At 38.4% G+C, this 27955-nt stretch overlaps 1 protein-coding gene across 3 annotated transcripts; it reads right to left on the bottom strand.

Annotated features, from left to right (window-relative positions):
- On the bottom strand, positions 1-27932 carry C8H11orf54 (chromosome 8 C11orf54 homolog). Of its 3 annotated transcripts, XM_068976954.1 has the most exons (9): positions 27806-27932; positions 20179-20264; positions 18572-18670; positions 10518-10591; positions 10237-10338; positions 9066-9242; positions 7775-7924; positions 1988-2104; positions 1-1117 (listed from the first exon to the last, which is right to left on the bottom strand). In XM_068976954.1, exons 2-9 carry the CDS (start codon positions 20231-20233, stop codon positions 944-946), a joined length of 948 nt encoding a protein of 315 aa, XP_068833055.1. In that variant the 5' UTR covers positions 20234-20264; positions 27806-27932; the 3' UTR covers positions 1-943. The 3 variants fall into 3 exon arrangements, with proteins under 3 accessions (XP_068833055.1, XP_068833056.1, XP_068833057.1); XM_068976955.1 differs by lacking the exon at positions 20179-20264 and having other exon boundaries at positions 27806-27918; XM_068976956.1 differs by lacking the exons at positions 10518-10591; positions 20179-20264; positions 27806-27932 and having other exon boundaries at positions 18572-18675.
- Between the last annotated feature and the right edge of the window lie 23 nt (positions 27933-27955).

The raw sequence follows: 27955 nt of genomic DNA, 5'->3' as shown, positions 1-27955 counted from the left end.
TAGTATTTACTTAAAAGTAATATTTAGGGATTTATACTCATAGGACACATTATAGTTAACATTGAAAGACAATCAAAACATATTTCCTGATGATTTATTATATGCTTAGTACCAAAAAGCTCCTAAATCTGTAGTGTTGGTATTATAAGATTAGAGAGTTGTTTTTGGCAAATGATTATTATAGAAAAACACTGAGGAAAATCTCAACCATTATAATTGGTAAAGTATAATTTTGTATTTCACAAAGGACAGTAGTCATATTTAGCAACAGCTTCATTTATAAATTATACACACTTCAAAGTTATATTTTGATGCTTTTTTCCCCCTTCTCTTCTTGCAAATAACCAACAAGATACAAACTGCTTACAACTGACATTTGTGAAAGGCAAACTGCAAACTTCTAATTATGGTTCACTTCACCAAAAGAAGTAACGGTGCTCCCTCTGACCACCTTATTTCATGAAAAAAAAGTGTACTCTGACTTCTACAATGGATTTTTAAAATTCAGTAGAAAGATTTAACAATAATCAATATTCCAACACTGATTTTTCTAATACCCAGAAACATCCACTTAGCAGTTTTGAGACTAATTTGAAAAACTGAATAATGTTATACGAATGTAAATTACTATTAGCTAGTAGAAATAATCACTTGATTCTTAATCATGTTTATACTTAATTATAAACATAAGAATGATTTTTAGAATAAAAATAATGAAGAACATCTCCATTATGTGTATTGTGTTCCCAATAGTCCCTCTCAGATAAATCTGTGAAACAACACAGAACCCAATGTTAACATAACTTTCATTTCAAAGGCCCCCAAAATAGGGCTTAAGTAGTGAGATCATTTCTATTAGACTTTATATTAGTATCAATTAATGAGTTAATCAATCAATTAACCTTAGTTAATTATTACTTTTTCTAAACAAGTACCAGATGATTTAATCTCGCCCAAATGAATGGGTCTCTTTTGGTTGGTCAATGCGATAGAGAAACTCAGCAGGTAAGAAGTATCCGAGGTACTCTACTATATCTGGGGTGGTGTCATAATGGTAGTGTCCACCTTCTCCATGATGACTGAAACAATGAGTGTGCTCCAACCGCAAATCAAACCCCTAGAATAGCAGAGAAGCCATCTGTTAGTCTTCCAATTATTCTGCATAGAACTTAGGCAATAGGAGATCTTTTTAATTTAGGCTACAGTAATTTTTTTGGGTAGGTAATACAGTCACATGAATCAAAACTCAGAGGGTGCAAAAGTTTATATTCAGTAAAATGTATCTTTCCAACTCCTGCCATTACCACTCCTTTCCTTAAAGGCAACCACAGTAAGCAGTATCTTCTATATCCTTCCAGAAAGATCTATTTTTTTATTACTCATAGGTAGTATTCTGCATCTACTATGCTGTATGTTGTTTTTCTTAAATTAACAATATAGCTTTCAGATCATGAGAGCCTCCTAATTCTTTCCAAATGAGATTTAGATTATTTCCAGCTCTTCTGCTATTACAACAATGATGTCATGAATAACCCTTTTCACTAATCATTTTATCATGTAAGCATATATTTAGTGATTAATTCCTAGACATGTAATCACTAGTTCAAAAGATATAGCTAGTCAGTACAGTGGTAGATATTTGGGAATTAGTCTATATTTATTTTCCAAGGGTAGAAAATTAGAATATAATGAATAGTATGAAGAACAGCAAATAGATCTGAATCCTGTCCTGATTCTACTATTTAATAACATAACTTTGGATGCTATTTAAAATGTTTGTGGCTTCAATTCTCCAAAGGTAAAATCTACCTTGCCTAGATCTTAAGTAGTCAGCTACTTGCTTCCATACCTTTCAAGGTAATTCTAGAAACTATCCTAGTTTTTAATTAAGAACACAAAAAGAGCTTAATTATTCTAAACAAATATTCTAAAAATCAAGCATTACCACTGTAATATCTTGCAATGTAAAAGACAGACATAGACTTACGGGGTCTCTGGAGACAAAAACTGGCAGACAAACCAAAGGAGCCTTCATCTCATAAAAACGCAACCATTTATTCACGTCTTCATCAGAGTTCAATGGACAGGAAGAAAATTCTGCAGGCTACAATAAAAGGACATTAAACATGTAAACATACTGAATATTACTGAGCTAAAAATTTACATATAATTTCATTGTTAAAAGCTTTAAGCTTTCTTATACATTCTACTGCTATTTTTGGCACCAGGAGATTCATATACCCTAGTTTTCAAAAGGACTGCCAACCAGTGTGTACACACTGAAAGATATGAGTGAATAAATAAAGGAGTCTATTGCTGTATTTTTATTTTTCATAGCTTCTCAGCTTTCCTATGAGCATATCCTCATCCCAGTCTTAAATGTTATTATTGCTATTGCTAGATGGAAAAAAAAAAGCATGGCATTGAAAGTGGAGTATAAGCATCAAAAAGAATAAAATATTGAGGAATACACTTAAGGAGGCTAAAGACTTGTACACTGAAAAGTGCAAAGCATTGCTGAAATGAATTTTAAGACTCCAATAAATGGAAAGGCATCTTGTGCTCATGGATTGGACAATGTAATATTGTTGACATGTCAATACTATCAAATATGATCTACAGATTCACTGCAATTCCTATCAAAATTCCAATGGTGTTTTTGCAGAAACAGAAAAAACCACCAAAAACTTCATATGGAATCTCCAGGGGCCTCAAATTGTCAAAACAGTCTTGAAAAAGAAGAAGAAAGTTGGAAGTCTCACATTTCCTGATATCAAGCTTACTACAGCTGTAGTAATCAAAAAAAGACAGGCATACAGATCAATGGAACAGAAGAGATCCCAGAAGTAAATCCTTGCATATATGCTCAAATGGTTTCTGACAAGGATGCCATGACCATTCAGTGGGAAAGGACTATCGTTTTAACAAACAATGCTTGGAAAACTGATGTCCATATGCAAAAAAGTGAAGTTAGACCCTTTACTTCATACCAGATACAAAAACTAAAAATGGATAAAACGCCTAAATATAAGAGCTAAAGCTATAAAGACTTTTAGAAGAAAACATCAGGAGAAAGTTTTAAGACATTGGATTTGACTTTTTAGACTTGGCATCAAAAGTACAGGTAACAAAAGGAAAACAAGTGGGATTACATTAAGCTAAAAAGCTTTTGTACAGCAAAGAAAACAGTCAACAAAATGAAAAGGCAACCTATGGAATGGGAGAAAATATCTGCAAACCATATATCTGATAAGGGGTTAATATCTAAAATATATAAGTAATTCACGAGCAAAAAAAATTTTTTTTAATGATCAAAGAACCGAATTAGACATTTTTTCCAAAGAAGACATACAAATGGGCAACAGGTATATGAAGAAGCACTCAATATCTCTATTCATTTGGTAAATGCAAATCAAAACCATGAGACGTCAGCTCATTTTAGTGAAGACAGCTGTTACCAAAAAGACAAGAGATAAAGTGTTGGTGAGGATGTAGAGAAAAGACAACCCTTATACACTGCTAGTCGGAATGTATACTGGTATAACCATTATGGAAGTTCCGCAAAAAATTAAAAACAAAACTACCATATGATCAAGCAATTCTACTTCTAGGTATATATCCAAAGTAAATGAAATCACCATCTTGAAGACATATCTGGACTCCTATGTTCACTGTAGCATTATTCATGATAGCCAAGACTGGGAAACACAACCTAAGTGTCTGTCAATGTATGAATGCAGCCAGGAAATTAAAAGACGCTTGCTCCTTGAAAGAAAAGCTATGACCAACCTAGACAGAGCATTAAAAAGCAGTGATACAACTTTGCTGACAAAAATCCATATAGCCAAAGCTATAGTTTTTCCAGTAGTCATGTATGGATGTGAGAATTGGACCATAAAGAAGGCTGAGCACCGAAGAATTGATGCTTTCAAACTGTGGTGTTGGGGAAGACTCTTCAGAGTCCCTTGGACTGCAAGGAGATCAAATCAGTCAATCCTAAAGGAAATCAACCCTGAATATTCATTGGAAGGACTGATGTTGAAGCTGAAGCTCCAGTACTTTGGCTACCTCATACGAAGAGACAACTCACTGGAAAAGACCCTAATGCTGGGAAAGACCAAGGGAAGGAGAAGGGGGCGACAGACACTGAGATGGTTGGATGGCATCACCAACTCAATGGACACGAATTGGAGTAAATTCTCGGAGACAGTGCAGGACAGAGGAGCCTGGTATGCTACAGTCCATGGGGTGCCAAAGAGTTAGACACAACTTAGCAACTAAACAATAACAACAATAATGGATGAATGGACAAAAAAATTATTACCTATCTTTCTAGTTGTGATATATATGAAATATCATTCAGGCTTTAAAAAGCAGGAAATCCCACCATTTGTAACAATGTAGATGAACTTTCACCTTTCACTTTCATACACTGGAGAAGGAAATGGCAACCCACTCCAGTGTTCTTGCCTGGAGAATCCCAGGGACGGGGGAGCCTGGTGGGCTGCCGTCTATGGGATCACACAGAGTTGGGCACGAATGAAGTGATTTAGCAGCAGCAGCAGATGAACTTGGAGGATACTATACTGAGTGAAATAAGCCAGTTGCAGACAAATACTGGGTGATATCACTTGTATGTGGAATCTAAAAAAGTCCAGTTTAGAGAAACAGTAGAGTGGTGGTTGTCAGAGGCTGAGGTAGGATGGGAGTGAAATGAGGAGATGCTGATCAATGGGTACAGACTTTCAGTTGTAAGATGAGTAAGTTTAAAGATCTGATGTATATCATGTTAAATACAGTTTGTAGTGAAGTATTGTTTACTTAATTTTTAAAAAATCCTATAATCATTTGGTATTTACAAATGGATTGACCTATAATTTTGTTGTAAATAATTTGGAAAAGTAATTAAGTAGTTTCACAATATGTTTTTATATGGGAGATCAGCTGGTTTGCCATTTAAATTTATCAGACTAAAAACTTTAAAACAATATATTTTGTGACAGCTTCATTGTTAAAACAAAACAACATTAAAGTGCTAACACTTTTACATTTTGTTCATCATTGACTCAATGGACATGAATTTGAGCAAACTCCGGGAAATAGAGGACAGAGGAGCCTAACGTCCTGCAGTCCATGGGATCACAGAGAGCCTGAAATGACTTGGGAATGAACAACAATGACACTTCATTCACTCACCTACCAAAAATTATTATTTTTAAATAACTTTTTTGTGTATTTTTGGCTGTGTTGGGTCTTTGTTGCTACATGAGGGCTTTCTCTAGTTGCTGAAAGCAAGGGCCATTCTCCAGCTGTGGTGTGTGGGCCTCCCATTTGCAATGGCTTCCCTTGTAGCAGAGCATGGGCTCTAGAGTGTGTGGGCTCAGTAGTTGTGGCTCGTGGACTTAGCTGCCCTGTGGCATGTGGGATCTTCCAGAACCAGGGATAGAATTTGTGTCCCCTGCAATGGCAAGTGGATACTTAACCACTGGACCATCAGGGAAGTCCTAAAAATTATTTTTGAAAATCCTAGATGACCTGGTTTGTCCTCATATGGTATTTCATCATTAATATCTTATAAATATGTATATATATTTTTTTACAGTTAGTCCAGTTCAGTTCAGTTCAGTCACTCAGTCGTGTCTGACTCTTTGCGACCCCATGGACTATGGCACTCCAGGCCTCTCTGTCCATCACCAACTCCCAGAGTTTACTCAATCTCATGTCCATTGAGTCAGTGATGCCATCCAACCATCTCATCCTCTGTCATCCCCTTCTCCTCCTGCCTTCAATCTTTCCCAGCATCAGGGTCTTTCCTAATGAGTTAGTTCTTCACATCAGGTGGTCAAAGTACTGGAGCTTCAGCTTCAGCATCAGTCCTTCCAATGAATATTCAGGACTGGTTTCCTTTAGGATGGACTGGTTGGATCTCCTTATAGTCCAAGGGACTCTCAAGAGTCTTCTCCAACACCACAGCTTAAAAGCATCAATTCTTCGGCGCTCAGCTTTCTTTATAGTCCAACTCTCCTATCCATACATGACTACTCGAAAAACCACAGCTTTGAATAGACGGACCTTTGCTGGAAAAATCATGTCTCTGCTGTTTAATATGCTGTCTAGGTTAGTCATAACTTTTCTTCCAAGGAGTAAGCATCTTTTAATTTCATGGCTGCAGTCACCATCTGCAGTGATTTTGGAGCCCAAAAAAATAGTCTCTCACTGCTTCCACTGTTTCCCCATCTACTTGCCATGAAGTGATGGGATTAGATGCCATGATCTTAGTTTTCTGAATGTTGAACTTCAAGCCAACTTTTTCACTCTCCTCTTTCACTTTCATCAAGAGGCTCTTTAGTTCTTCACTTTCTGCCATAAGGGTGGTGTCATCTGCATATCTGAGGTTATTGATACTTCTCCCAGAAACCTTGATTCCAGCTTGTGCTTCATCCAGCCCAGCATTTGTCATGATGTATTCTGCATATAAGTCAAATAAGCAGGGTGACAATATACAGCCTTGACATACTCCTTTCTCGATCTGGAACCAGTCTGTTTTTCTATGTCCAGTTCTAATTGTTGCTTCCTGACCTGGATACAGATTTCTCAAGAGGCAGGTCAAGTGGTCAGGTATTCCCATCTCTTTAAGAATTTTCCATAGTTTGTTGTGGTCCACACAGTCAAAGGCTTTGGCATAGTCAATAAAGCAGAAGTAGATGTTTTTCTGGAACTCTCTTGCTTTTTCCATGATCCAGCAGGTGTTGGCAATTTGATCTCTGGTTCCTCTGCTTTTTCTAAATCCAGCTTGAATATCTGGAAGTTCACGGTTCATGTACTGTTGAAGCCTGGCTTGGAGAATTTTGAGCATTACTTTGCTAGCATGTGAGATGAGTGCAATTGTGTAGTAGTTTGAACATTCTTTGGGATTGGAATGAAACATGACCTTTTCCAGCGCTGTGGCCACTGCTTAGTTTTCCAAATTTGCTGACACATTGAGTGTAGCACTTTTACAGCATCATATAAAATTATAATTTTCATAATGAATTTTTTCCCTAAAACCACAACCATCTTTATTTTGACAACCATCTTAACAGTAAACTCAATTTACTGAGGTTGGGATTCTAGCAATGGAAATGATCAGTTTCTAAGGCTGGGGTGGCGTCAGGGCAGGAGAGCCTGACTCCAAATTAACTTTGGGCTTCCCTGATAACTCAGTTGGTAAAGAATCCGCCTGCAATGCAGGAGACCCCAGTCCGATTCCTGGGTTGGGAAGATCCTCTGGAGACGGAAAAGGCTACTCCAGTATTCTTGGGCTTCCTTTGTGGCTCAGCTGGTAAAGAATCCACCTGCAATGCAGGAGACCTGGGTTCAATCCCTGGGTTGGGAAGATCCCCTGGGGAAGGGAAAGGCTACCCTCTCCAGTATTCTGGCCTGGAGAATTCCATGGACTATATATTCCAAGGGGTCACAAAGAGTCAGACACAACTGATCAACTTTCACTTGCACTTTCAAGGCTTATACTCACAGCTATCTTGATCTTTGAAACTAAGAAGAAAGTTCTAATATTATTAACATGAAGAAAGGACTCTAGCAGGACCTTATCATATAACATGCTTTACAGTATTCTTTGTCATTTAAATTTTAAGGTAATATGATCACAGTAAAAGGATCTGTTCAGAAAGTCTTTAAAGGTTAAATTCTCAATGTATATTAAAATCTCCTACAATCTTAAGCACATGCACACACACACACACGCACACACACACACACGTGCAGAGGCCTTTACCATAATGTGAGTCTTCACTTTTCCCTTCTGAATTATGAAAGCACCTCCCATTCCCACAGGCTTATCTCCATAATGTTTTTCAAGAGTCTGCCTCATACATGTCACAAAGTTAAGTTTTCCAGTTCTTCTTTTGACTTTCACCTCAATGACCTAGAGAGAATATAAATATACATACCATTGTTCTAAGCTGTAAAATATTATGCAAATAACTACCAAAGTGAAACATTATATAATTCAGTGCCATCAAGCAAATATTCAATTGTTTGTTTTGAGCACCCAGATATTAGCAGAATTGTCTCAGTCCTCTAAGTCTTAATAATATATATATATGATATATATCATTTACTCTAATAATGTCTTATTCATGCTTTCTTAGACTGAGAAAGGAGTTATAGCTTAATTTTATAAATTTATAGCTATATTCAACACTGAACTCTTGAGACTTATATGTCAATATGGTATAAGACTGAAAATTATTTGATTTAAGAGATTAATTTCTGATAACTAGAGAGGAGAAATGACTATATTTTCTTATTTCCTTTAAAATTCTGGACTTCTGTTACCCCCACCTTAGTAGGTATTTTTGCTTCACCACCTCATTTCTCAAAGTGGCTGAAGTAGTTATCTCTTTACAAAATCTGAGTTCTCACAACTGCTAAAACTGAAATCATCTTAAAAAAAAAAAAAACAGCTTTATTGGGGATACAATTCACATACCATACAATCCACCTATTTAAAGTAAACAATTCAATGGCTTTCAGTATATTTATAGAGCTGTGTGACCATCATTACAATTTTGGAATATGAAATCTTTTTTTTTTTTTTTGGTACTAACAGGAAATAAATATGAAGTGGGGCATTAATTTTCTTTATCTCTTCTTTCTATAATTTCTATACTCTATAATATAATCCCATCATTTCTAGCTATCTCAATCAATGTCTGATCAGTCAGGAATGAGCAAGTTACATATGTACTAACTGTAGGCAGACATTATCTACTTCAGCTGCATGGTTCATCTATTTGACTAACTCACTCCCCACAAGAATATCCTATTACCTTTTAGTTCCTTGGAAAAAGGCTATTGTTTATTGTATTATTCTTAACCTTAGTTTTAAATGAGACTTTCACTCTGCCTGCAGTACTTTCTGAATCTTTCATAACTGGATTATTTAAAGAGCTTTGACTTGGGTAGCTTTGGATTTTCTTAAGAAAATTACAGTAGCAATAAGCATTCAGATTTTTAGCTCTCTGAGAAATTTTGGAGAATACTGCATTTATGAACAAAATCACCTTCCCAGGTTGGCCTTCACTGGCAAAAAGATTAGCCAGTAACGCACACCCAAAATCATGATATTTCTCACTGTATTTCTCTAGTAGACACCCTCCATCTGCAGGGTTAACACGAGCAAAGTAACTTCCATTCACAGGAGGTTTGTGTTCATTTTCTGCCTGAACAAGTAGCATAAACTGAAAAGAAAAGTAAATAAGGTATTTAGTCAATCCTAGAATTTCTATGCAAAACAGAATATCTTGAAAATGTGACAAAATATTTTGCCCTAGACTTTAAGACATTTTATTTCAAGAGCTAATAATAAAACATGAAAAACAGAATATTTAATGTTAGATTAAAATGTTAAAGATTTACAAATATCAATAAACTGGAAAAAACATTTTATAAAATGTTTACAGTATTATGGTGTTTCTATGAGATTGTGACATTTGCTTTAAAATTTCTCATTTAAAATTTTTAACTTTTTCTATCTTGAACACTAGGAAATTTATATTAATGTTTCTGTAAAAGGACTTGTATGATTATTAACTAACAGTCACATCTGCAAGAGGCAGTGAGAGAGAATATGCAAACTGAGGAGGTTATTCACTCTCTGTTCATGAGATGTGAAGAAGCACTGATATTTTTATGTTGGAAATGTGTTGACATACACAGTGATGGAGATTACCTTTTATAAATAATAATCATACTACTGGGCTAGATCCCTACTATTAGTCTGAAGGAGGGAGTTGGCTAGGTCATTAAACATTTCATGCATCTTCTGAATGAAAGCTGTCTTTGAACTAGCCAAGGTCAGAGAAGCTAGGAATCCTCTGATGTGTATGGACCAAAATCTTTCACAGTCCAGAGTCCTCGGCAAATCACAGCAGGACCTTTGATAGACTCATCTATGACTGAATGTATATCTTCAGAAAATCTAAATTAGAGATTCGTGCTCCATTTCAGTTCAACTAACTGTAGCATGTTCTATACTCTAAATCAGTATCAATCAGTATCAAATCTGTAGAGAGGTATGATATCAACCATTTACAATTCATTCAGAAGACAAGATTTCTGATAAGGCAGTAAAAGGAAAAAGGCAAACAAAGTCTCAAATCAATAAATTAAAATAATTATATTAATATATAATATATATTAGATATTATATATAACATATGATAATATGCTGACCTCAGAATTGAATCCAAGAGTCTGAAATGGGCCTGCTCCTGCTCCAAGAATAAAAGCTCCAGGAAGCTGGATGTCTTTTGCAATCTTATTTAAATCATAAACCTAAGTAAGAGAAACAGCATATTATTTAAAACTGACTTACGTAAATTCCCAGGTTTACTTTTTGTTACTGAGTCCATTAACATTTGCTTGTCACATTGGTCAGTGGATCTTCTAAGAATAAAAATAGGAATCAGTTTCCATAATCTTCATGTGAATGTGAAAAGTAAAAATACACTTACTTTTTTTTTATTTACAAGAGGCAGTAAGTAAGGCACACCTCCTACTTCTGCAATTCTAGTTTTTCCACAGATGCCTAAAAAGAAAATATACCTTAAAAATAGGTGAACATCTACATCTAAGTATAAAATACCAGAAAACACTTATTAAGAGTATGTATCTTTTAGAAGAATTGATGCTTTCAAAGTATAGTGCTAGAGAAGACTCCTGAGAGTCCCTTGGACAGCAAGGAGATCAAACTAGTCTATCCTAAAGGAAATCAACCCTTAATATTCATTGGAAGGACTGATGCTGAAGCTCCAATACTTTGGCCACTTGATTTGAGTACCCAATTCAATGGAAAAGACCCTGATGCTGGGGAAGATTGAGGGCAAGAGGAGAAGGGGACGACAGAGGGCGAGATGGTTGGATGGTATCACCAACTCAACGGACATGAGTTTGAGTCAACTCCAGGAGGCAGTGATGGACAAGGAAGCCTGGCATGCTGTATAAGGTCCATGGGATTGCCAAGAGTTGGATACAACTGAGCGACTGAACAACAATAACTTTTGGGGCTTCCCTGGTGATCCAGTGGCTAAGATTCTGAGCTCCCAATGCAGGGGGCCTGAGTTCAATCCTTGGTCAGGGAACTAGATCCCATATGCTGCAACTAAAGATTCTGCATGCCACAACTAAGACCTAGTGCAGCGAAATAAATGAATGAATAAATAAATATTTTTTAAGAGAGTATACACAATTTACTCTATATCCTGTGATAAACCATAATGGAAAATATAAAAAAAGAAGGTATATATGTGTATAACTGAGTCACTTTGCTGTATAGCAGAGATTGTCACAACATCGTAAATCAACTATATATATATATATTTTTAAAGAGTATGTAAGTTTTCCATTCTCATCATTTTACAAATAGCAGGGGTCAGAATCTGTATTGGGTTGGCCAAAAATGTCCTTCAGTTTTTCAAGTAAAAATAAAACACACATTTTTCATTTTCACCTAGAATTTTATTGAACAAAGTATTCACCATTTTGTTCCACTGCCTTCTGCCATTATTCAGGTAACTTCATAATTCCATCTTCCCAACACTTTCTATTTTTTTGAGCAAAGAACTGTTCTCAGTGCCTTTAACAGTCTTTTAGGGAACTGAAATTTTTTCCATGAAGAAAATCTTGTAAAGACTGAAATAAATGGACATCCAAAGGTACAATGTCTGGTGAATATGGCAGATGAATTAGAATTTCCCAGTCAAGCTAAAACAGATTTTGCCTGGTCATCAAAGAAACATGTAGCCTTGTATTATGCAGGATTATGCATTTTCTGTTGACTAATTCTGGACACTTTTCATCAAGTGCTGCTTTCAGCTGGTCTAATTGGGAACAGTACTTTTTGGAATTAAATTGTTTGATTTTCCAGAAGGTGCTCATAGTAGAATGGACTCCCTTCCAATCTCTCCATATTCATAACATCACCTTCTCTGGGTGAAATCCAGCCTTTGGTGTGGTAGGTGGTGGTTCATTTCACTTACCCCACAATCGCTTCCATTCCACATTATTGTACAGTATTCACTTTTCTTCACCCATCACAATTTTTTTTTTAAAGAATGTTTTCATGTTATTTAAGCAGGGAATTGCATGTGGAAATATAGTCAAGAAGGTTTTCTCTACTTAACTTATGTGGAACCCAAATGTCAAAGCAATGAATATAACCAAGCTGCTGCAAATGATTTTCAGCACTGGATATTTTGAGTGTGTCAGCAATCTCTTGCATGGTATAACTCGATGGAATTCCAGTTGAGCTATTTCAAATCCTGAAAGATGATGCTGTGAAAGTGCTGCACTCAATACGCCAGCAAATTTGGAAAACTCAGCAGTGGCCACAGGACTGGAAAAGGTCAGTTTTCATTCCAATCCCAAAGAAAGGCAATGCCAAAGAATGCTCAAACTACCGCACAATCGCACTCATCTCACATGCTAGTAAAGTAATGCTCAAAATTCTCCAAGCCAGGTTTCAGCAATACGTGAACCATGAACTTCCAGATGTTCAAGCTGGTTTTGGAAACGGCAGAGGAACCAGAGATCAAATTGCCAACATCTGCTGGATCATGGAAATAGCAAGAGAGCTCCAGAAAAACATCTATTTCTGCTTTATTGACTATGCCAAAGCCTTTGACTGTGTGGATCACAATAAACTGTGGAAAATTCTGAAAGAGATGGGAATACCAGACCACCTGACCTGCCTCTTGAAAACCTATATGTAGGTCAGGAAGCAACAGTTAGAACTGGACATGGAACAACAGGCTGGTTCCAAATAGGAAAAGGAGTACGTCAAGGCTGTATATTGTCACCCTGCTTATTTAACTTCTATGCAGAGTACATCATGAGAAACACTGGGCTGGTAGAAGAACAAGCTGGAATCAAGATTGCCGGGAGAAATATCAATAACCTCAGATACGCAGATGACACCACTCTTATGGCAGAAAGTGAAGAGGAACTATAAAGCCTCTTGATGAAAGTGAAAGAGGAGAGTGAAAAAGTTGGCTTAAAGCTCAACATTCAGAAAACGAAGATCATGGTATCCAGTGCCATCACTTCATGGGAAATAGATGGGGAAACAGTGGAAACAGTGTCAGACTTTATTTTTTTGGGCTCCAAAATCATTGCAGATGGTGACTGCAGCCATGAAATTAAAAGACGCTTACTCCTTGGAAGGAAAGTTATGACCAACCTAGATAGCATATTCAAAAGCAGAGACATTACTTTGCCGACTAAGGTCCATCTAGTCAAGGTTATGGTTTTTCCAGTAGTCATGTATGGATGTGAGAGTTGGACTGTGAAGAAGGCTGAGCACCGAAGAATTGGTGCTTTTGAACTGTGGTGTTAGAGAAGACTCTTGAGAGTCCCTTGGTCTGCAAGGAGATCCAACCAGTTCATACTAAAGGAGATCAACCCTGGGTGTTCTTTGGAAGGAATGATGCTAAAGCTGAAACTCCAGTACTTTGGCCACCTCATGCAAAGAGGTGACACAATGGAAAAGCCTCTGATGCTGGGAGGGATTGAGGGCAGGAGGAGAAGGGGACGACCGAGGATGAGATGGCTGGATGGCATTACGGTCTTGATGGACGTGAGTTTGAGTGAACTCCTGGAGTTGGTGGTGGACAGGGAGGCCTGGCGTGCTGCAATTCATGGGGCTGCAAAGAGTCAGACACAACTGAGTGACTGAACTGAACTGAACTGAATGTCTCAATTTGATAGCTATCAATTTCAACTGGTCTACTCGACCATGGAGCATCATCCAGTATATCTTCAGCAGAAAACTTCACAAACCACTTTAGACACGTTTGTTCAGTCACAGCACTTTCTCCATACATTGCACAAATCTTTTTTGGGGTTTCAAAAGTCAAGAAACACCTGGAGTAACAGGCAAATTTGGCCTTCAAATGTGGAATGAAGCAGGGCAAAGACTAATAGAGTTTTGCCAAGAAAATGCACTGGTCATAGCAAACACCCTCTTCCAACAACACAAGAGAAGACTCTACACATGGACATCACCAGATGGTCAACACCGAAATCAGACTGATGATATTCTATGCAGCCAAAGATGGAGAACCTCTGTACAGTCAACAAGAACAAGACCAGGAGCTGAGTGTAGCTCAGATCATGAACTCCTTATTGCCAAATTCAGACTTAAATTGAAGTACGGAAAACCGCTAGACCATTCAGTTATGACTTTAATCAAATCCCTTATGATTATACAGTGGAAGTGAGAAATAGATTTAAGGGACTAGATCTGATAGATAGAGTGCCTGATGAACAATGGAATGAGGTTCGTGACATTGTACAGGAGACAGGGATCAAGACCATCCCCATGGAAAAGAAATGCAAAAAAGCAAAATGGCTGTCTGGGGAGGCCTTGCCAATAGCTGTGAAAAGAAGAGAGGTGAAAAGCAAAGGAGAAAAGGAAAGATATAAGCATCTGAATGCAGAGTTTCAAAGAATAGCAAGAAGAGATAAGAAAGCCTTCTTCAGTGATCAATGCAAAGAAATCGAGGAAAAGAACAGAATGGGAAAGACTAGAGATCTCTTCAAGAAAATTAGAGATACCAAGGGAACATTTCATGCAAAGATGGGCTTGATAAAGGACAGAAATGGTATGGACCTAAGAGAGGCAGAAGATATTAAGAAGAGGTGGCACGAATACACGGAAGAACTGTACAGAAAAGATCTTCACGATGCAGATAATCATGATGATGTGATTACTCATCTAGAGCCAGACATCTTGGAAAGTGAAGTCAAGTGGGCCTTAGAAAGCATCACTACGAACAAAGCTAGTGGAGGTGATGGAATTCCAGTTGAGCTCTTTCAAATCCTGAAAGATGATGCTGTGAAAGTGCTGCACTCAATATGCCAGCAAATTTGGAAAACTCAGCAGTGGCCACAGGACTGGAAAAGGTCAGTTTTCATTCCAATCCCAAAGAAAGGCAATGCCAAAGAATGCTCAAACTACCGCACAATCGCACTCATCTCACATGCTAGTAAAGTAATGCTCAAAATTCTCCAAGCCAGGCTTCAGCAATACGTGAACCATGAACTCCCTGATGTTCAAGCTGGTTTTGGAAACGGCAGAGGAACCAGAGATCAAATTGCCAACATCTGCTGGATCATGGAAATAGCAAGAGAGTTCCAGAAAAACATCTATTTCTGCTTTATTGACTATGCCAAAGCCTTTGACTGTGTGGATCACAATAAACTGTGGAAAATTCTGAAAGAGATGGGAATACCAGACCACCTGACCTGCCTCTTGAAAACCTATATGTAGGTCAGGAAGCAACAGTTAGAACTGGACATGGAACAACAGGCTGGTTCCAAATAGGAAAAGGAGTACATCAAGGCTGTATATTGTCACCCTGCTTATTTAACTTCTATGCAGAGTACACCATGAGAAACGCTGGACTGGAAGAAACAAAAGCTGGAATCAAGATTGCCGGGAGAAATATCAATAACCTCAGATATGCAGATGACACCACTCTTATGGCAGAAAGTGAAGAGGAGCTAAAAAGCCTTTTGATGAAAGTGAAGGAGGAGAGTGAAAAAGTTGGCTTAAAGCTCAACATTCAGAAAACGAAGATCATGGCATCTGGTTCCATCACTTCATGGGAAATAGATGGGGAAACAGTGGAAACAGTGTCAGACTTTATTTTTCTGGGCTCCAAAATCATTGCAGATGGTGACTGCAGCCATGAAATTAAAAGACGCTTACTCCTTGGAAGAAAAGTTATGACCAACCTAGATAGCATATTCAAAAGCAGAGACATTACTTTGCCGACTAAGGTCTGTCTAGCCAAGGCTATGGTTTTTCCAGTAGTCATGTATGGATGTGAGAGTTGGACTGTGAAGAAAGCTGAGCGCCGAAGAATTGGTGCTTTTGAACTGTGGTGTTAGAGAAGACTCTTGAGAGTCCCTTGGTCTGCAAGGAGATCCAACCAGTCCATTCTGAAGGAGGTCAACCCTGGGATTTCTTTGGAAAGAATGATGCAAAAGCTGAAATTCCAGTACTTTGGCCACCTTATGAGAAGAGTTGACTCACTGGAAAAGACTCTGATGCTGGGGGGATTGGGTGCAGGAGGAGAAGGCGACGACCGAGGATGAGATGGCTGAACGGCATCACGGTCTCGATGGACCTGAGTCTGAGTGAACTCGGGGAGATGGTGATAAACAGGGAGGCCTGGTGTGCTGCGATTCATGGGGTCGCAAAGAGTTGGACACGACTGAGCAACTGAACTGAAACTGAAACTGTGTTTTTACCTTTCCTCAAGTAATAAAAGCATAATATGCTGAAAATGTTGCTTTTTTTCTTCTAGCTTCAATATTAAAATGGTTTTTAAGATGGTAACAATAACCCTGTATGCAAGACAGCAAAAGAGACACAGATGTACAGAACAGTCTTTTGGACTCTGGGGGAGACAGAGAGGGTGGGATGATTTGGGAGAATGGCATTGAAACATGTATCATAGTATATATGTAACGAATCACCAGTCCAGGTTCGATGCATGATACTGGGTGCTTGGGGCTGGTGCACTGGGAGGACCCAGAGGGATGGTACGGGGAGGGAGGAGGGAGGGGTTTCAGGATGGGGAACACATGTATACCTGTGGCGGATTCATGTTGATGTATGGCAAAACCGATACAATATTGTAAAGTAATTAACCTCCAATTAAAATGAATGAATTTATATTAAAAAAAATAAAATGGTTACACAAAACTTATCATTTAGTAAGTTTTTAAAAAACGTATGCTGATATGACAGCTGTCACAATATAATCTAACAAAACTGTATGAATGAAGCTAAAGGCAACTAAGTGCTATTAGAGCCATCTTAAGGAAAAAACCAAACGAATCTTTTGGCCAACCTAAAAGTAGCTAGGACCCCTGTCCTATTCTAACTACCTGTGTTTTTTTCCTTTTTTGTTGTTTTTCTGGCTGTGCCACTTGGCTTATGGTATCTGAGTTCCCTGACTAGGAGTCCTAACCACTGGATTGCTGAGGAGTTCCCTACTTGTGTTTCTAATACTGTCATAACCAAGTATGACTTGATATAGTTGGTAACATAAAGGCAATGGAATTAATGGTAAGGCAAGGGCTAGAACTGGGGCCAATGTCTGGATTGGATTAAGTTTCTATATTAGTCTGTAATGACTTAGCCCTTTAAAAGTCGTTTTTTGTTTTTTTTTTTTTGTGGGGGTGGAGGGCTTTAGCTAAAATTATATTTTAAGGGGACTTCCCTCATGGTCCAGTGGTGAAGACTCCACATTCCCAATGCAGGGGACCCAGATTTAATCCATGGTCGGGGAACTATACGTATTCCACAACCAAGAGTCCATATGCCACGGTGATGATTTCACGAGCAGCAACGAAGGCCCAGAGCAGCCAAAATAAACAGTGTAGCCTTGGGGCAGGTTATTCCTTAAGTGATACCAGTTCAGTTCAGTCGCTCAGTCATGTCTGACTCTTTGTGATCCCTTGGATTGCAGCACGCCAGGTCTTCCTGTCCATCAACTCCTGGACTTTGCTCAAACTCATGTCCATCGAGTCGGTGATGCCATCCAACCACCTCATCCTCTGTCATCCCCTTCTCCTCCCGCCTTCAATCTTTCCCAGCATCAGGGTCTTTTTGAATGGGTCCTTCCAGTAAGGGACATACAGAACAGTATTCTTGAGCTCTTCTGCAGAACTAAAACCCCCACCAAATGGGAGATGTTAACTACTTGATGAAACATTCTTCACTCCAAAGAGAAAGTTACAGTTCAATAACCTTGAGAACCACAGATCATGGGACCGCCCGAGACGATCTCTATACTGAACAAATGCAAGCCTTGCGAGTACCCTGATCCTTATGAGAAACCCCTCCCCATGACTAACTCCTCCCTAAGACTCCCCAAACCCCCACTTCAGTTTGGGACCCACAGTTTTGAGAGCATTAGTCTGCTATGTCCCTCTTTGCCTGGCAAAGTAATAAAGCTATTCTTTTCTACTTCATGGAAAACTCTTTGTCTCTGAGAGTCAATTTGACGCTGCTATACAGAGGCTGTTTCAGCATCATTATTAATGTCCCTCCTCACTTTGAACATTGGTAATCAGTTGATAAATTTGTTGAAGGGATGTAAATATTTAATAGATGATTCAAATAAATACAAGGCTTTTTCTTAAAAGCCTTCAGATATTGAATAAATGAAACATAAAAATTATAGTAAGTTTCCATAACAGTCACTTGAACAATTAAAAATAAAATTTTCATGTGATATTCAGATGCTAGCCTACTGAATAGCTATTATATAACCTATGAAAGTTACAGAAGTATATAAAACACCATATTTTCCTACAAAGGTATAAAATGAAATTTGACCAATATTAGAAAACACAGAAATGACGCACAATTTAATCTAAAAGTTGGGGCAATATCCTTTATCTAGAGATAATTTAAGATAATCCTTAAAAATAATTTTGGGTTCAGGAAAAGATTTGGTCTGAAAAGGAAAAGCTAATTGCAAAGATTGCTTACCTTTTACAGGAAAGGTAAATGGCTCCTTAGTTAAATCAGGGCAGTCAACTACAGAGACGTGGACTTCAGCAAAGTTATCCATTAGCCCCTTCTGCAGAACTAAAGAAGACAAGAGAAAGGGTTAACATTAGGTAGAAATTTGCCATCACAGATCAAGTCTTCCCCCGATTTTTTTGTGTGTCCTATTTCCAACCTAAACTTGTGTAAAATTTTTTTTTTAATTTCTGGCTGCACCGCCCAGCATGTGGGATCTTAGTTCCAGAACAGGGATGGAATTTTTGCCACCTGCAGTGGAAGCAAGGAGTCTTACCCTCTGGAGTGCCAGGAAGTCCCTAAACTTGAGTAATTTAAAAGGAGCCTTGGGGGCCAGCAGTTAAGACCCCATGCTTCTGCTGAAGGGGGTGCTCCTGCATGCTGTGCTGCCAAAAAAATCATAGAAAACAAAAAGGGGGGGAACAATCTTGCTAATGAACTTATTTAGACACATAATTAGACACATAATTAATCATAAGATATGAATACTACTATGCATAAATATTTTCATAAGTACCACTGTAAGCTGTAGTGATTACAAACCACTGCAGATAAACACTGCACTCATTTTCTTTTAGGGAAAGCATTCCAGGAATTGAAATGTAAATATTTAAACTGCTAGAAAGTAAGCAATTACATGCAACACCTTCATTAATGTTTACAGGCAAAATGTTTAGCAAAAAAGGACATGAAAGTATGTGCTATATGACTTTACTTATCTGCATTTCAAACAAAGAAAACTAATCTAAAGTCACACAAGTCAGAACAATGGTCACTTCCTGGGAAAGTGATATTGACTAAGAAAGTGTGAAGAGTCTTCTGGGATACTGGAAACAGTTTATACCTTTTTTTAAAAAGTTTATTATTTGGCCATGCTGGGTGGTATGTGCGATCTTAGTTCCCCGATCAAGGATCTGTGCACCCCTCCAGAGTCTTTTTTTTTAAAAAATATTTATTTATTTGACTGCAACAGGTCTTAGTTGAGGCATGTTGGATCTATTTATTTTTTAATTGGAAGAAAATTGCTTTACAATGTTGTGTTGGTTTCTGCCAAACATCAACTTGAATCTGTCATGATTTTATACAAATATATATATTTATATATATTCCTTCTCTCTCCTGGCTTCACTTTCTTTTTCTTACTTATTAGTAGATCCCTTCCCTTGAATTAATCCTCTGACACTCCTTAAATTCTTGTTCAAATAAGGTGAGATACCTAAAAATATACACAGACAGAAAAAACTAAGCAAGGTTCACTGGCAGTCTGTCATATCAGGAGAGGGGGGAAAAAGTAGTAGATTGGGAACATGATTAATGTATCACAGTAGATTATTTCAAGAGTACTGCAACTGGTAAAAAGTTAATAAAGCAAAACTGTGTACTCTTTGGGCACCACATACATTTAAATCTTGGATTATCATATTCATTTTCATTCTGTAAAGTTAATATCTCATCAAGACTATTTGAATGGTGAATTTAGGTTTTTTTGAGAGGCAGAGATTTGGACTCTCATATCTCAGAATGTTTTATTTTTTTCCCTTAGGATAATAAAAAAGACTCAGTATAGTATTTACCTCCAACAAGCTCCTCTAGACTTGGCACATGAAAAGAATATTCAGCACAAGCCATCTTCTTTCTTCCTTAGGGGACAAGGCACAACCTTTAAAAGAATAACATAGCTGTTGGGGAAAAACTAGTCTGAACCAACTAAGTCCAAGATGGCAAAAGATTCAACTTCCAGTAGACCTTGAGCCTCGTTGTAAAACATTAGCATCTAAATGGCACACCCATAAGCACCATAACCATAGAAGGCCAAAAAGTGGGTGGTGGCCCAATTCCTGAAAATCTCTGCCCCAAATAGTTGGATTAATCCTCCCACTTGTTAGCCTATGAAGTTACCCAGCTCATAAATACTAACCATCCTACATTTTGGGACCTCTAGCTTTCTGAGCTGGCCCACACTGTCCATCTCTTCTCCAAGGCCGTCGTGCTTTTTGAGACGGACGGCATTCTGTTTACGAAATTAGTTCAGTTCAGTTGCTCAGTCGTGTCTGACTCTGCAACCCCATGGACTGCAGCATGCCGGGCTTCCCTGTCCATCACTGAATGTTGAGTTTTAAGCCAACTTTTTCACTTTCTTCTTTCACTTTTATCAAGAGGCTCTTTAGTTCTTCGCTTTCTGCCATAAGGGTGGTGTCATCTGCATATCTGAGGTTATTGATATTTCTCCCGGCAATCTTGATTCCAGCTTGTGCTTCTACCAGCCCAGCGTTTCTCATGATGTACTCTGCATATAAGTTAAATAAGCAGGGTGACAATATACAGCCTTGATTTACTCCTTTCCCGATTTGGAACCATCCTGTTGTTCCATGTCCAGTTCTAACTGTTGCTTCTTGACCTGCATACAGATTTCTCAAGAGGCAGGTCAGGCGGTCTGGTATGCCCATCTCTTGAAGAATTTTCCACAGTTTGTTGTGATCCACAGTCAAAGGCTTTAGCATAGTCAGTAAAGCAAAATTAGATGTTTTTCTCGAACTCTTGCTTTTTCAATGATCCAACAGATGTTGGCAATTTGATGTCTGGTTCCTCTGCCTTTTCTAAATCCAGCTTGAACATCTGGAAGTTCACGGTTCATGTACTGTTGAAGCCTCACTTGAAGAATTTTGAGCGCTACTTTGCTAGTGTAGAGTGTGAGATGAGTGCAACTGTGCAGTAGTTTGAACATTCTTTGGCATTGCCTTTCTTTGGGACTGGAATGAAAACTGACCTTTTCCAGTCCTGTGGCCACTGCTGAGTTTTCCAAATTTGCTAGCATATTGAGTGTAGCACTTTCACAGCATCACCTTTTAGGATTTGAAATAGCTCAATTGGAATTCCATCATCTCCACTAGCTTTGTTTGCAGTGATGCTTCCTAAGGCCCACTTGACTTCGCATTCCAGGATCTCTGGCTGTAGGTGAGTGATCACATCATTGTGGTTATCTGGGTCATGAAGATCTTTTTTGTGCAGTTCTTCTGTGTATTTTTGAAATGTCTCTGTAAATAAATCTACTTCCTATCACTTTGTCTCTCACTGAATACTTTCTTTAGATAAGACCTAAAGACTTGAGCTTCATTAAGTCCTGAGTGTGTGATCTCAAAAGACAGTGGGTTCACGTCCCAACCTGAGTTGTGAGGTTTCATGAGGATTTACAAGATAAAGCAAGTGTAGCTTAATGGTTGCAAGAGTTCACAGTGCACCAAGCATGAACATCTAAAGCTCTGGAAATGAAAGAGTTCAGTTATGTAAGGAAGGCAAAAGGGCATTTAGGTGTCTGTCCTCACAGAAAGGTAATCACAGCTTTTAGAATTTAATAATCGGAGTGAGAAATGTCCAAGTAACCTCTTTTAATACTAACACCTTAAATAGCTGACATTTAAATAGACAAAAGGAATACCAAACCAAGAGGGCACATGATTCATTTTTCTCCAGTCATGTACCTCGACTGAACATGCAGCTTTCTAACAGTTGGTTTAAGGAAGATAGATGCTGAAGCCAAGGTAGTTAGTTGCTAAGGTTTATGAGTGTTTAAGTGGTTGTAGAATAACAGTTGGTTGTAGGATGCTCAGGTACTTCTATAATAGATCATTTACTTGTGTTTTCTATTCTGTATTTGACAATTAGGCTAAAAATTACATGAGTTTCTTACACTATCACTTTTACAAGAGAAAATTTAAATTACTGAGAAATGGAAATTTCTACAAATGATTAGCTTTTGATATTCAAATCATTTCATTTACAAATAAACTTTTTTGGTAAACAACTTTAATGTTCAGTTATGCTCAATTATACTGATAACTAATGAAGTAGAATTTGATTTTTAAAAAATATATGCTAACTATTTTACAATAACTAGACATTTATGCAGAGATTAGTACCTTACCTCAAGTGTACAGGTGATGAGGTGCGCAAGCAGACAGAGTTAAATAAAATGTGAGCCAAAAAGCACAAACAAACAAAAGTAATACTAGGTGGGTGGAGAAATCCCACTTTAGGCCAATCACAGCAAGGAATAAAGACAAAACTCTTAAGGGTGTTTCTAAGAACACTGTTGGATTTCTCATTAAAATTGTTTATGAATACTCATTAATCTGAATAATGTCTGACATATCATTACTTACTAAGTGAAAGGTGGTCCTTTCGAAACATTTGAAATACTCTTCCAAATTTTTTTTTAATTTTCCAAAGATTCATAATTTTCTTAGAAACTGGATTTCTAGTTATGACAATAGTTTCAAACACCACATCCTTCACAAACATATATTTAAGACCCGACACTTCTTTAGTACTTGATCAAATACCAAAATTTATTACCCTGTTCCTCTGTCCATGGGATTCTCCAGGCAAGAATACTGGAGTGGGTTGCCATTCCCTTCTTCAGGGGATCTTGCCTACCCAGGGAAGGAACCTGGTCTCTCGCAGTGTAGGCAGATTCTTTACTAAGTTTACCAGGGAAGCCCTTTATTTACTTAATATGCATAATTTGGTCTCCCAAATAAAATGTAAACTGTTGATACTGGGCCCCAAACCCTATACCATCATATTTTAATTACCTCAAATATATTCTTTTTGGCAGCAACATGCCACTTGCAGAATCTTAGTTCCCTGAAAAGGGCTCAGGTTTGATGCCCTTTTCAGCAGTGAAAGGGAAGCTTGGAGTCCTAACCACTGGACCTCCAGGGTGGTGGTTAGGTGCGTGCATGCTCAGTCATGTTTGACTCTTCTGTGACCCTGTGGACTGTAGCCCACTAGGCTCCTCTGTCCATGGAATTTTCCAGGCTAGAATACTGGAGTGGGTTGCCATTTCCTCTTTCAGAGGAATCTTCCTGACCCAGGGATCAAACGTGAATCTCTGACACGTGCTGGTGTCTCCTGCATTGGCAGGTGAATTCTTTACCTTTAGTGCCACCTGGGAAGCCTGTGGACCTCCAGGGAATTCCCTGAAATATATTTTCAAATTGAAATAAACTATAATTGTTTAGGAATAAGCCATTTTAACTTTTGAAATAATTTCAGATGGACAGAAAAACATACAAAGAAAGAAAGTACATACAATCTTGTATACACTTCATGCAAGGGCTTCCCACGTGGTGCTAGTGGTAAAGAACCTGCCTGTCAATAAATGCAGGAGACACAAGAGACATGGGTTCGATCCCCGGGTTGGGAAGATCACCTGGAGAAGTGCATGGCAACCCACTCCAGTATTCTTGCCTGGAGAATTTCATGGACGGAGGAGCCTGGCAGGCTATAGTCCATGGGGTCACAAAGAGTCAGACACAACTTAAGTGACTTAGCACACATGAACAAGCCACAGAATCTTAGTTCCCTGACCAGGGATAGAACTCAAGCCCCCTACAGTGGAAGCATGGACTCTTAACCACTATACCTCCAGGGAAGTACCATCATCTTATACACATTTACAAATTTTTTTTGTTTTTCTTTTGTTTTACAAATTATTTTTCTCTGTATAATAGGCTCCAGTTTCACCCACCTCATTAGAATTGATTCAAATGTGTTCTTTTTAATAGCCGAGTAATATTCCATTGTGTATATGTACTACAACTTTCTTATCCATTCATCTGCCAACGGATATCTAGGTTGTTTCTATGTCTTAACTGTTATAAACAGTGCTGCAATGAACATTGGGGGTACACGTGAAGTAAGTCAGAAAGAAAAACACCAATACAGTATATTAACACATATATATGGAATTTACAAAGATGGTAACAACAACCTTATATGTGAGACAGCAAAAGAGATATACAGAACAGACTTTTGGACTCTGTGGAGAAGGCGAGGGTGGGATGATTTGAGAGAATGGCATTGAAACATGTATATTATCATGTGTAAACAGATCACCAGTCCAATTTCCAGGCATGAAACAGGGCACTCAAAGCCGGTGCACTAGGACAACCCTGAGGGATGGGATGGGGAGGGAAGCGGGCGGGGGGGGGGGGGGGGCGGGGTTCTGGAGGAGGGACACATGTACACTCCTGGCTGATTCATGTCACTGTGTGGCAAAAACTACCACAACACTGCAAAGTAATTAGCCTCCAATTAAAATAAACAAACTAAAAAATAAACAAAATTTTTAAAGTGCAAAAAAATTTTTTTTCTTGCCCATCATTTATTTTTTAACATTGTTTCCTTTTACAATATAGAATATTTATACATATACATTAACACACTTATAAATACTTGGAAATAAGATATAGTGACATTTAAATATTTTAATTTAAATTTAACTTTATTTAGCAAATATAGCATTATTAAATGATATATATATATATCAGATGATAGCCAAAACTTTAATTCTCTGTATCCAGGAACAGTTTACTTGGTGATAATAATTAAAATAAATGGCTACCATACAGAATTAAAATATTTATTCTAAAATGGAAAGCAAATGTCATTTTATTTTTATTTTTTTCTAAAATATTTATTTGGATGAGTTGGGTCTCAGTTGCATACACCCTAATCTTGTCAGGAACCCCACCCTTTTTGAAACTTTGCAGAAGAAGAATGCAAGACTGCTATTGCCATGATATAACAAGTCACATACTCCTGACTTGACTACACTGTGTGTTAGTCACTCAGTCAGACTCATTGCAACCCCATGACTGTAGCCCACTCGGCTCCTCTGTCCATGGAATTCTCTAGGCAAGAATACTGGAGTGGGTTGCCATTCCCTTCTCCAGGGAGTGGAGCATAACCTCTCCCTAATACCCAGGGAGAGAAGCACAGTTCTTGAGGCACTAGCCTACTGTGTTCCCTCTATGCCTGCCAAAGAAAGCAAGCCTCTATTTCCTTCACCCTAACTGTCTCCATGTTTCTGGTTGGCATCAGTGCACAGAGAGTCAATATTTTGGCAACAAATTCTTGCTTCCCATTCATATAAATCATTTAAGTCCTTTGGCATCAGTGCACAGAGAGTCAAGATTTTGGCAACAAATTCTTGCTTCCATTCACATAAATTATTTAAGTCCCGTGAATGTAAAATCCTGTTGGACCCACAATCCAAGAGAGTTCACTGAGAATCAAATTCCCTGGATTCCATGGAGTCGGTAGAATGAGCACGCATCAAGAAGTAAAATAAATACAGAAGTGTCATCAAGAAGTGAAATAAAAACCAGGGTGTTAGTTTTGTTCAGTGTTAGAATGAGAACAAAATACATAAGCCTGTATGAACTACAAAATACAAACTGAAATTTCAGTGATTCTACGTATAAGCTAAATCTTATGTTTGTATTTAAAACTGGTATTACACAATATAGACTGGCAAATCTCATGCTAATGAATTAACGTTTTAATTTCTCAACAATAAAGAGTAAATTAATGCTACCATTAATAATATAATTAGTGATTAATAATAAAATAGCATGATTAATAATGCCCTTAATAATAGCAAATTAATGCTATTAGTTAAAATATCATGACAAGTTGAAAAAGATACTACAGAAGAAATGAGACAGCTTATATCTTAGTAGCTTTAATGGCACTTTCCCATTGCATTTTGAACAAGGGACACTGCATTTTCATTTGGTACTGAGCCTCACAAGTTAGAGGCAAGTGCACTCTGGAAATATGGCAAGGGATAAGGCGTGCAATCCCTGTTCTGGAACTTACTGTACTTCACAAACCCTACAAGACTTGACTATCTGTGCCTGGAATTGTTCAACATTTAGAGCAAAATTGAGTAAAGAGGCTAGATTACCTTCCAGATCTATTTCATCCCAACATGACACTATCCACAAAATAAGACTAGACTGCTTTCCTGGTTTTATTATATGATACAAGAAGCTGAGGATTTGATTCCTGGGTCAGGAAGATACCCTGGAGGAGGAAATGGCAACTGACTCCAGTTTTCTTGACTGGAAAATCCCATGGACAGAGGAGCCTGCTGCTATACAGTCCGTGGGTTCGCAAAGAGTTGGACTAGAGATCAAGCCAGATCATTCCTTTTTTTTTAAATTTTTAATTAAAAAAATTTTTTTTCAGCTCATTCCTTTTTGTAAGTACTTTGGGAAAAACTAAAAACATCAAAACTAAACTAGTTTAAACTTTTAGCTTTTTACACAGTAACCATTCAGGAAACAGTGGAAACAGTGGCTGACTTTATTTTTCTGGGCTCCAAAATCACTGCAGATAGTGACTGCAGCCATGAAATCCTTGGAAGGAAAGTTATGACCAACTCAGACAGCATATTAAAAAGCAGAAACATTACTTTGCCAAGAAAGGTCCATCTAGTCAAGGCTATGGTTTTTCCAGTGGTTATGTATGGATGTGAGAGTTGGACTATAAAGAAAGCTGAGTGCTGAAGAATTGATGCTTTTGAACTGTGGTGTTGGAGAAAACTCTTGAGAGTCCCTTGGACTGCAAGGAGATCCAACCAGTCCATCTTAAAGGAAATCAGTCCTGGGTGTTCATTGGAAGGACTGATGTAGAAGCTGAAACTCCAATACTTTGGCCACCTGATGCGAAGAGCTGACTCATTTGAAAAGACCCTGATGCTGGGAAAGATTGAAGGCAGGAGGAGAAGAGGACGACAGAGGATGAGATGGTTGGATGGCATCACCGACTGGATGGACATGGGTTTGGGTGAACTCCGGGAGATGGTGATGGACAGGGAGGCCTGCCGTGCTGCGATTCGCAGAGTCAGACACAACTGAGTGAACTGAACTGAACTGAACTGAACCATTTAGGGAACTGAGAAAACAAACAACAAAAATCAGCCGCGGGTGTCTCCTGTGATCTGTTAATCAACTCCTGGGAGGCTGACCCTTCGTTCTGAGGGAGGATAGTTCGAAGGTGGAGCGGGAAGCTGGGAGTAGTTGCGTAACAGAGGCTTCCAGTACAAAGGTTACACATTTTGAGTCACAGTCAAGGTACGATCCTCTCACAAGTTAACGGAGAAGCGATTTCTGAAGGTAAAAGCGGACACAACACGACAAAACACACCTGGCCAGAGACACACACTCGCACATCCCCCATAAGACCCGCGGTGACTCTGGACAGTTATAGGAAACCTCAGCAGAGGTGAGGCCACTGGGAGCAAGTCAGGCGGAGTGCCTGTTTCCTTGCAGTTCACGTGCATTCCACCCGCCTGACCCCACAATTTATTCCCGAAACGTTGGCCTAAACGTCCCAGGCTATTCCACTTACGGAAATGGCAACCCACTCCAGTGTTCTTGCCTGGAGAATCCCAGGGACGCGGGAGCCTGGTGGGCTGCCGTCTATCGGGGTCACACAGAGTCGGACACGACTGAAGTGACTTAGCAGCAGCAGTCGGTTAGACAAGCCTGCATCAGACGC

This window comes from Capricornis sumatraensis, chromosome 8 (genome assembly GCF_032405125.1).
Source record: "Capricornis sumatraensis isolate serow.1 chromosome 8, serow.2, whole genome shotgun sequence".
Lineage (NCBI taxonomy): Eukaryota > Metazoa > Chordata > Mammalia > Artiodactyla > Bovidae > Capricornis > Capricornis sumatraensis.
Note: the sequence above shows the minus strand (reverse complement) of the source record. Positions and strands in the feature narration are given on the sequence as shown.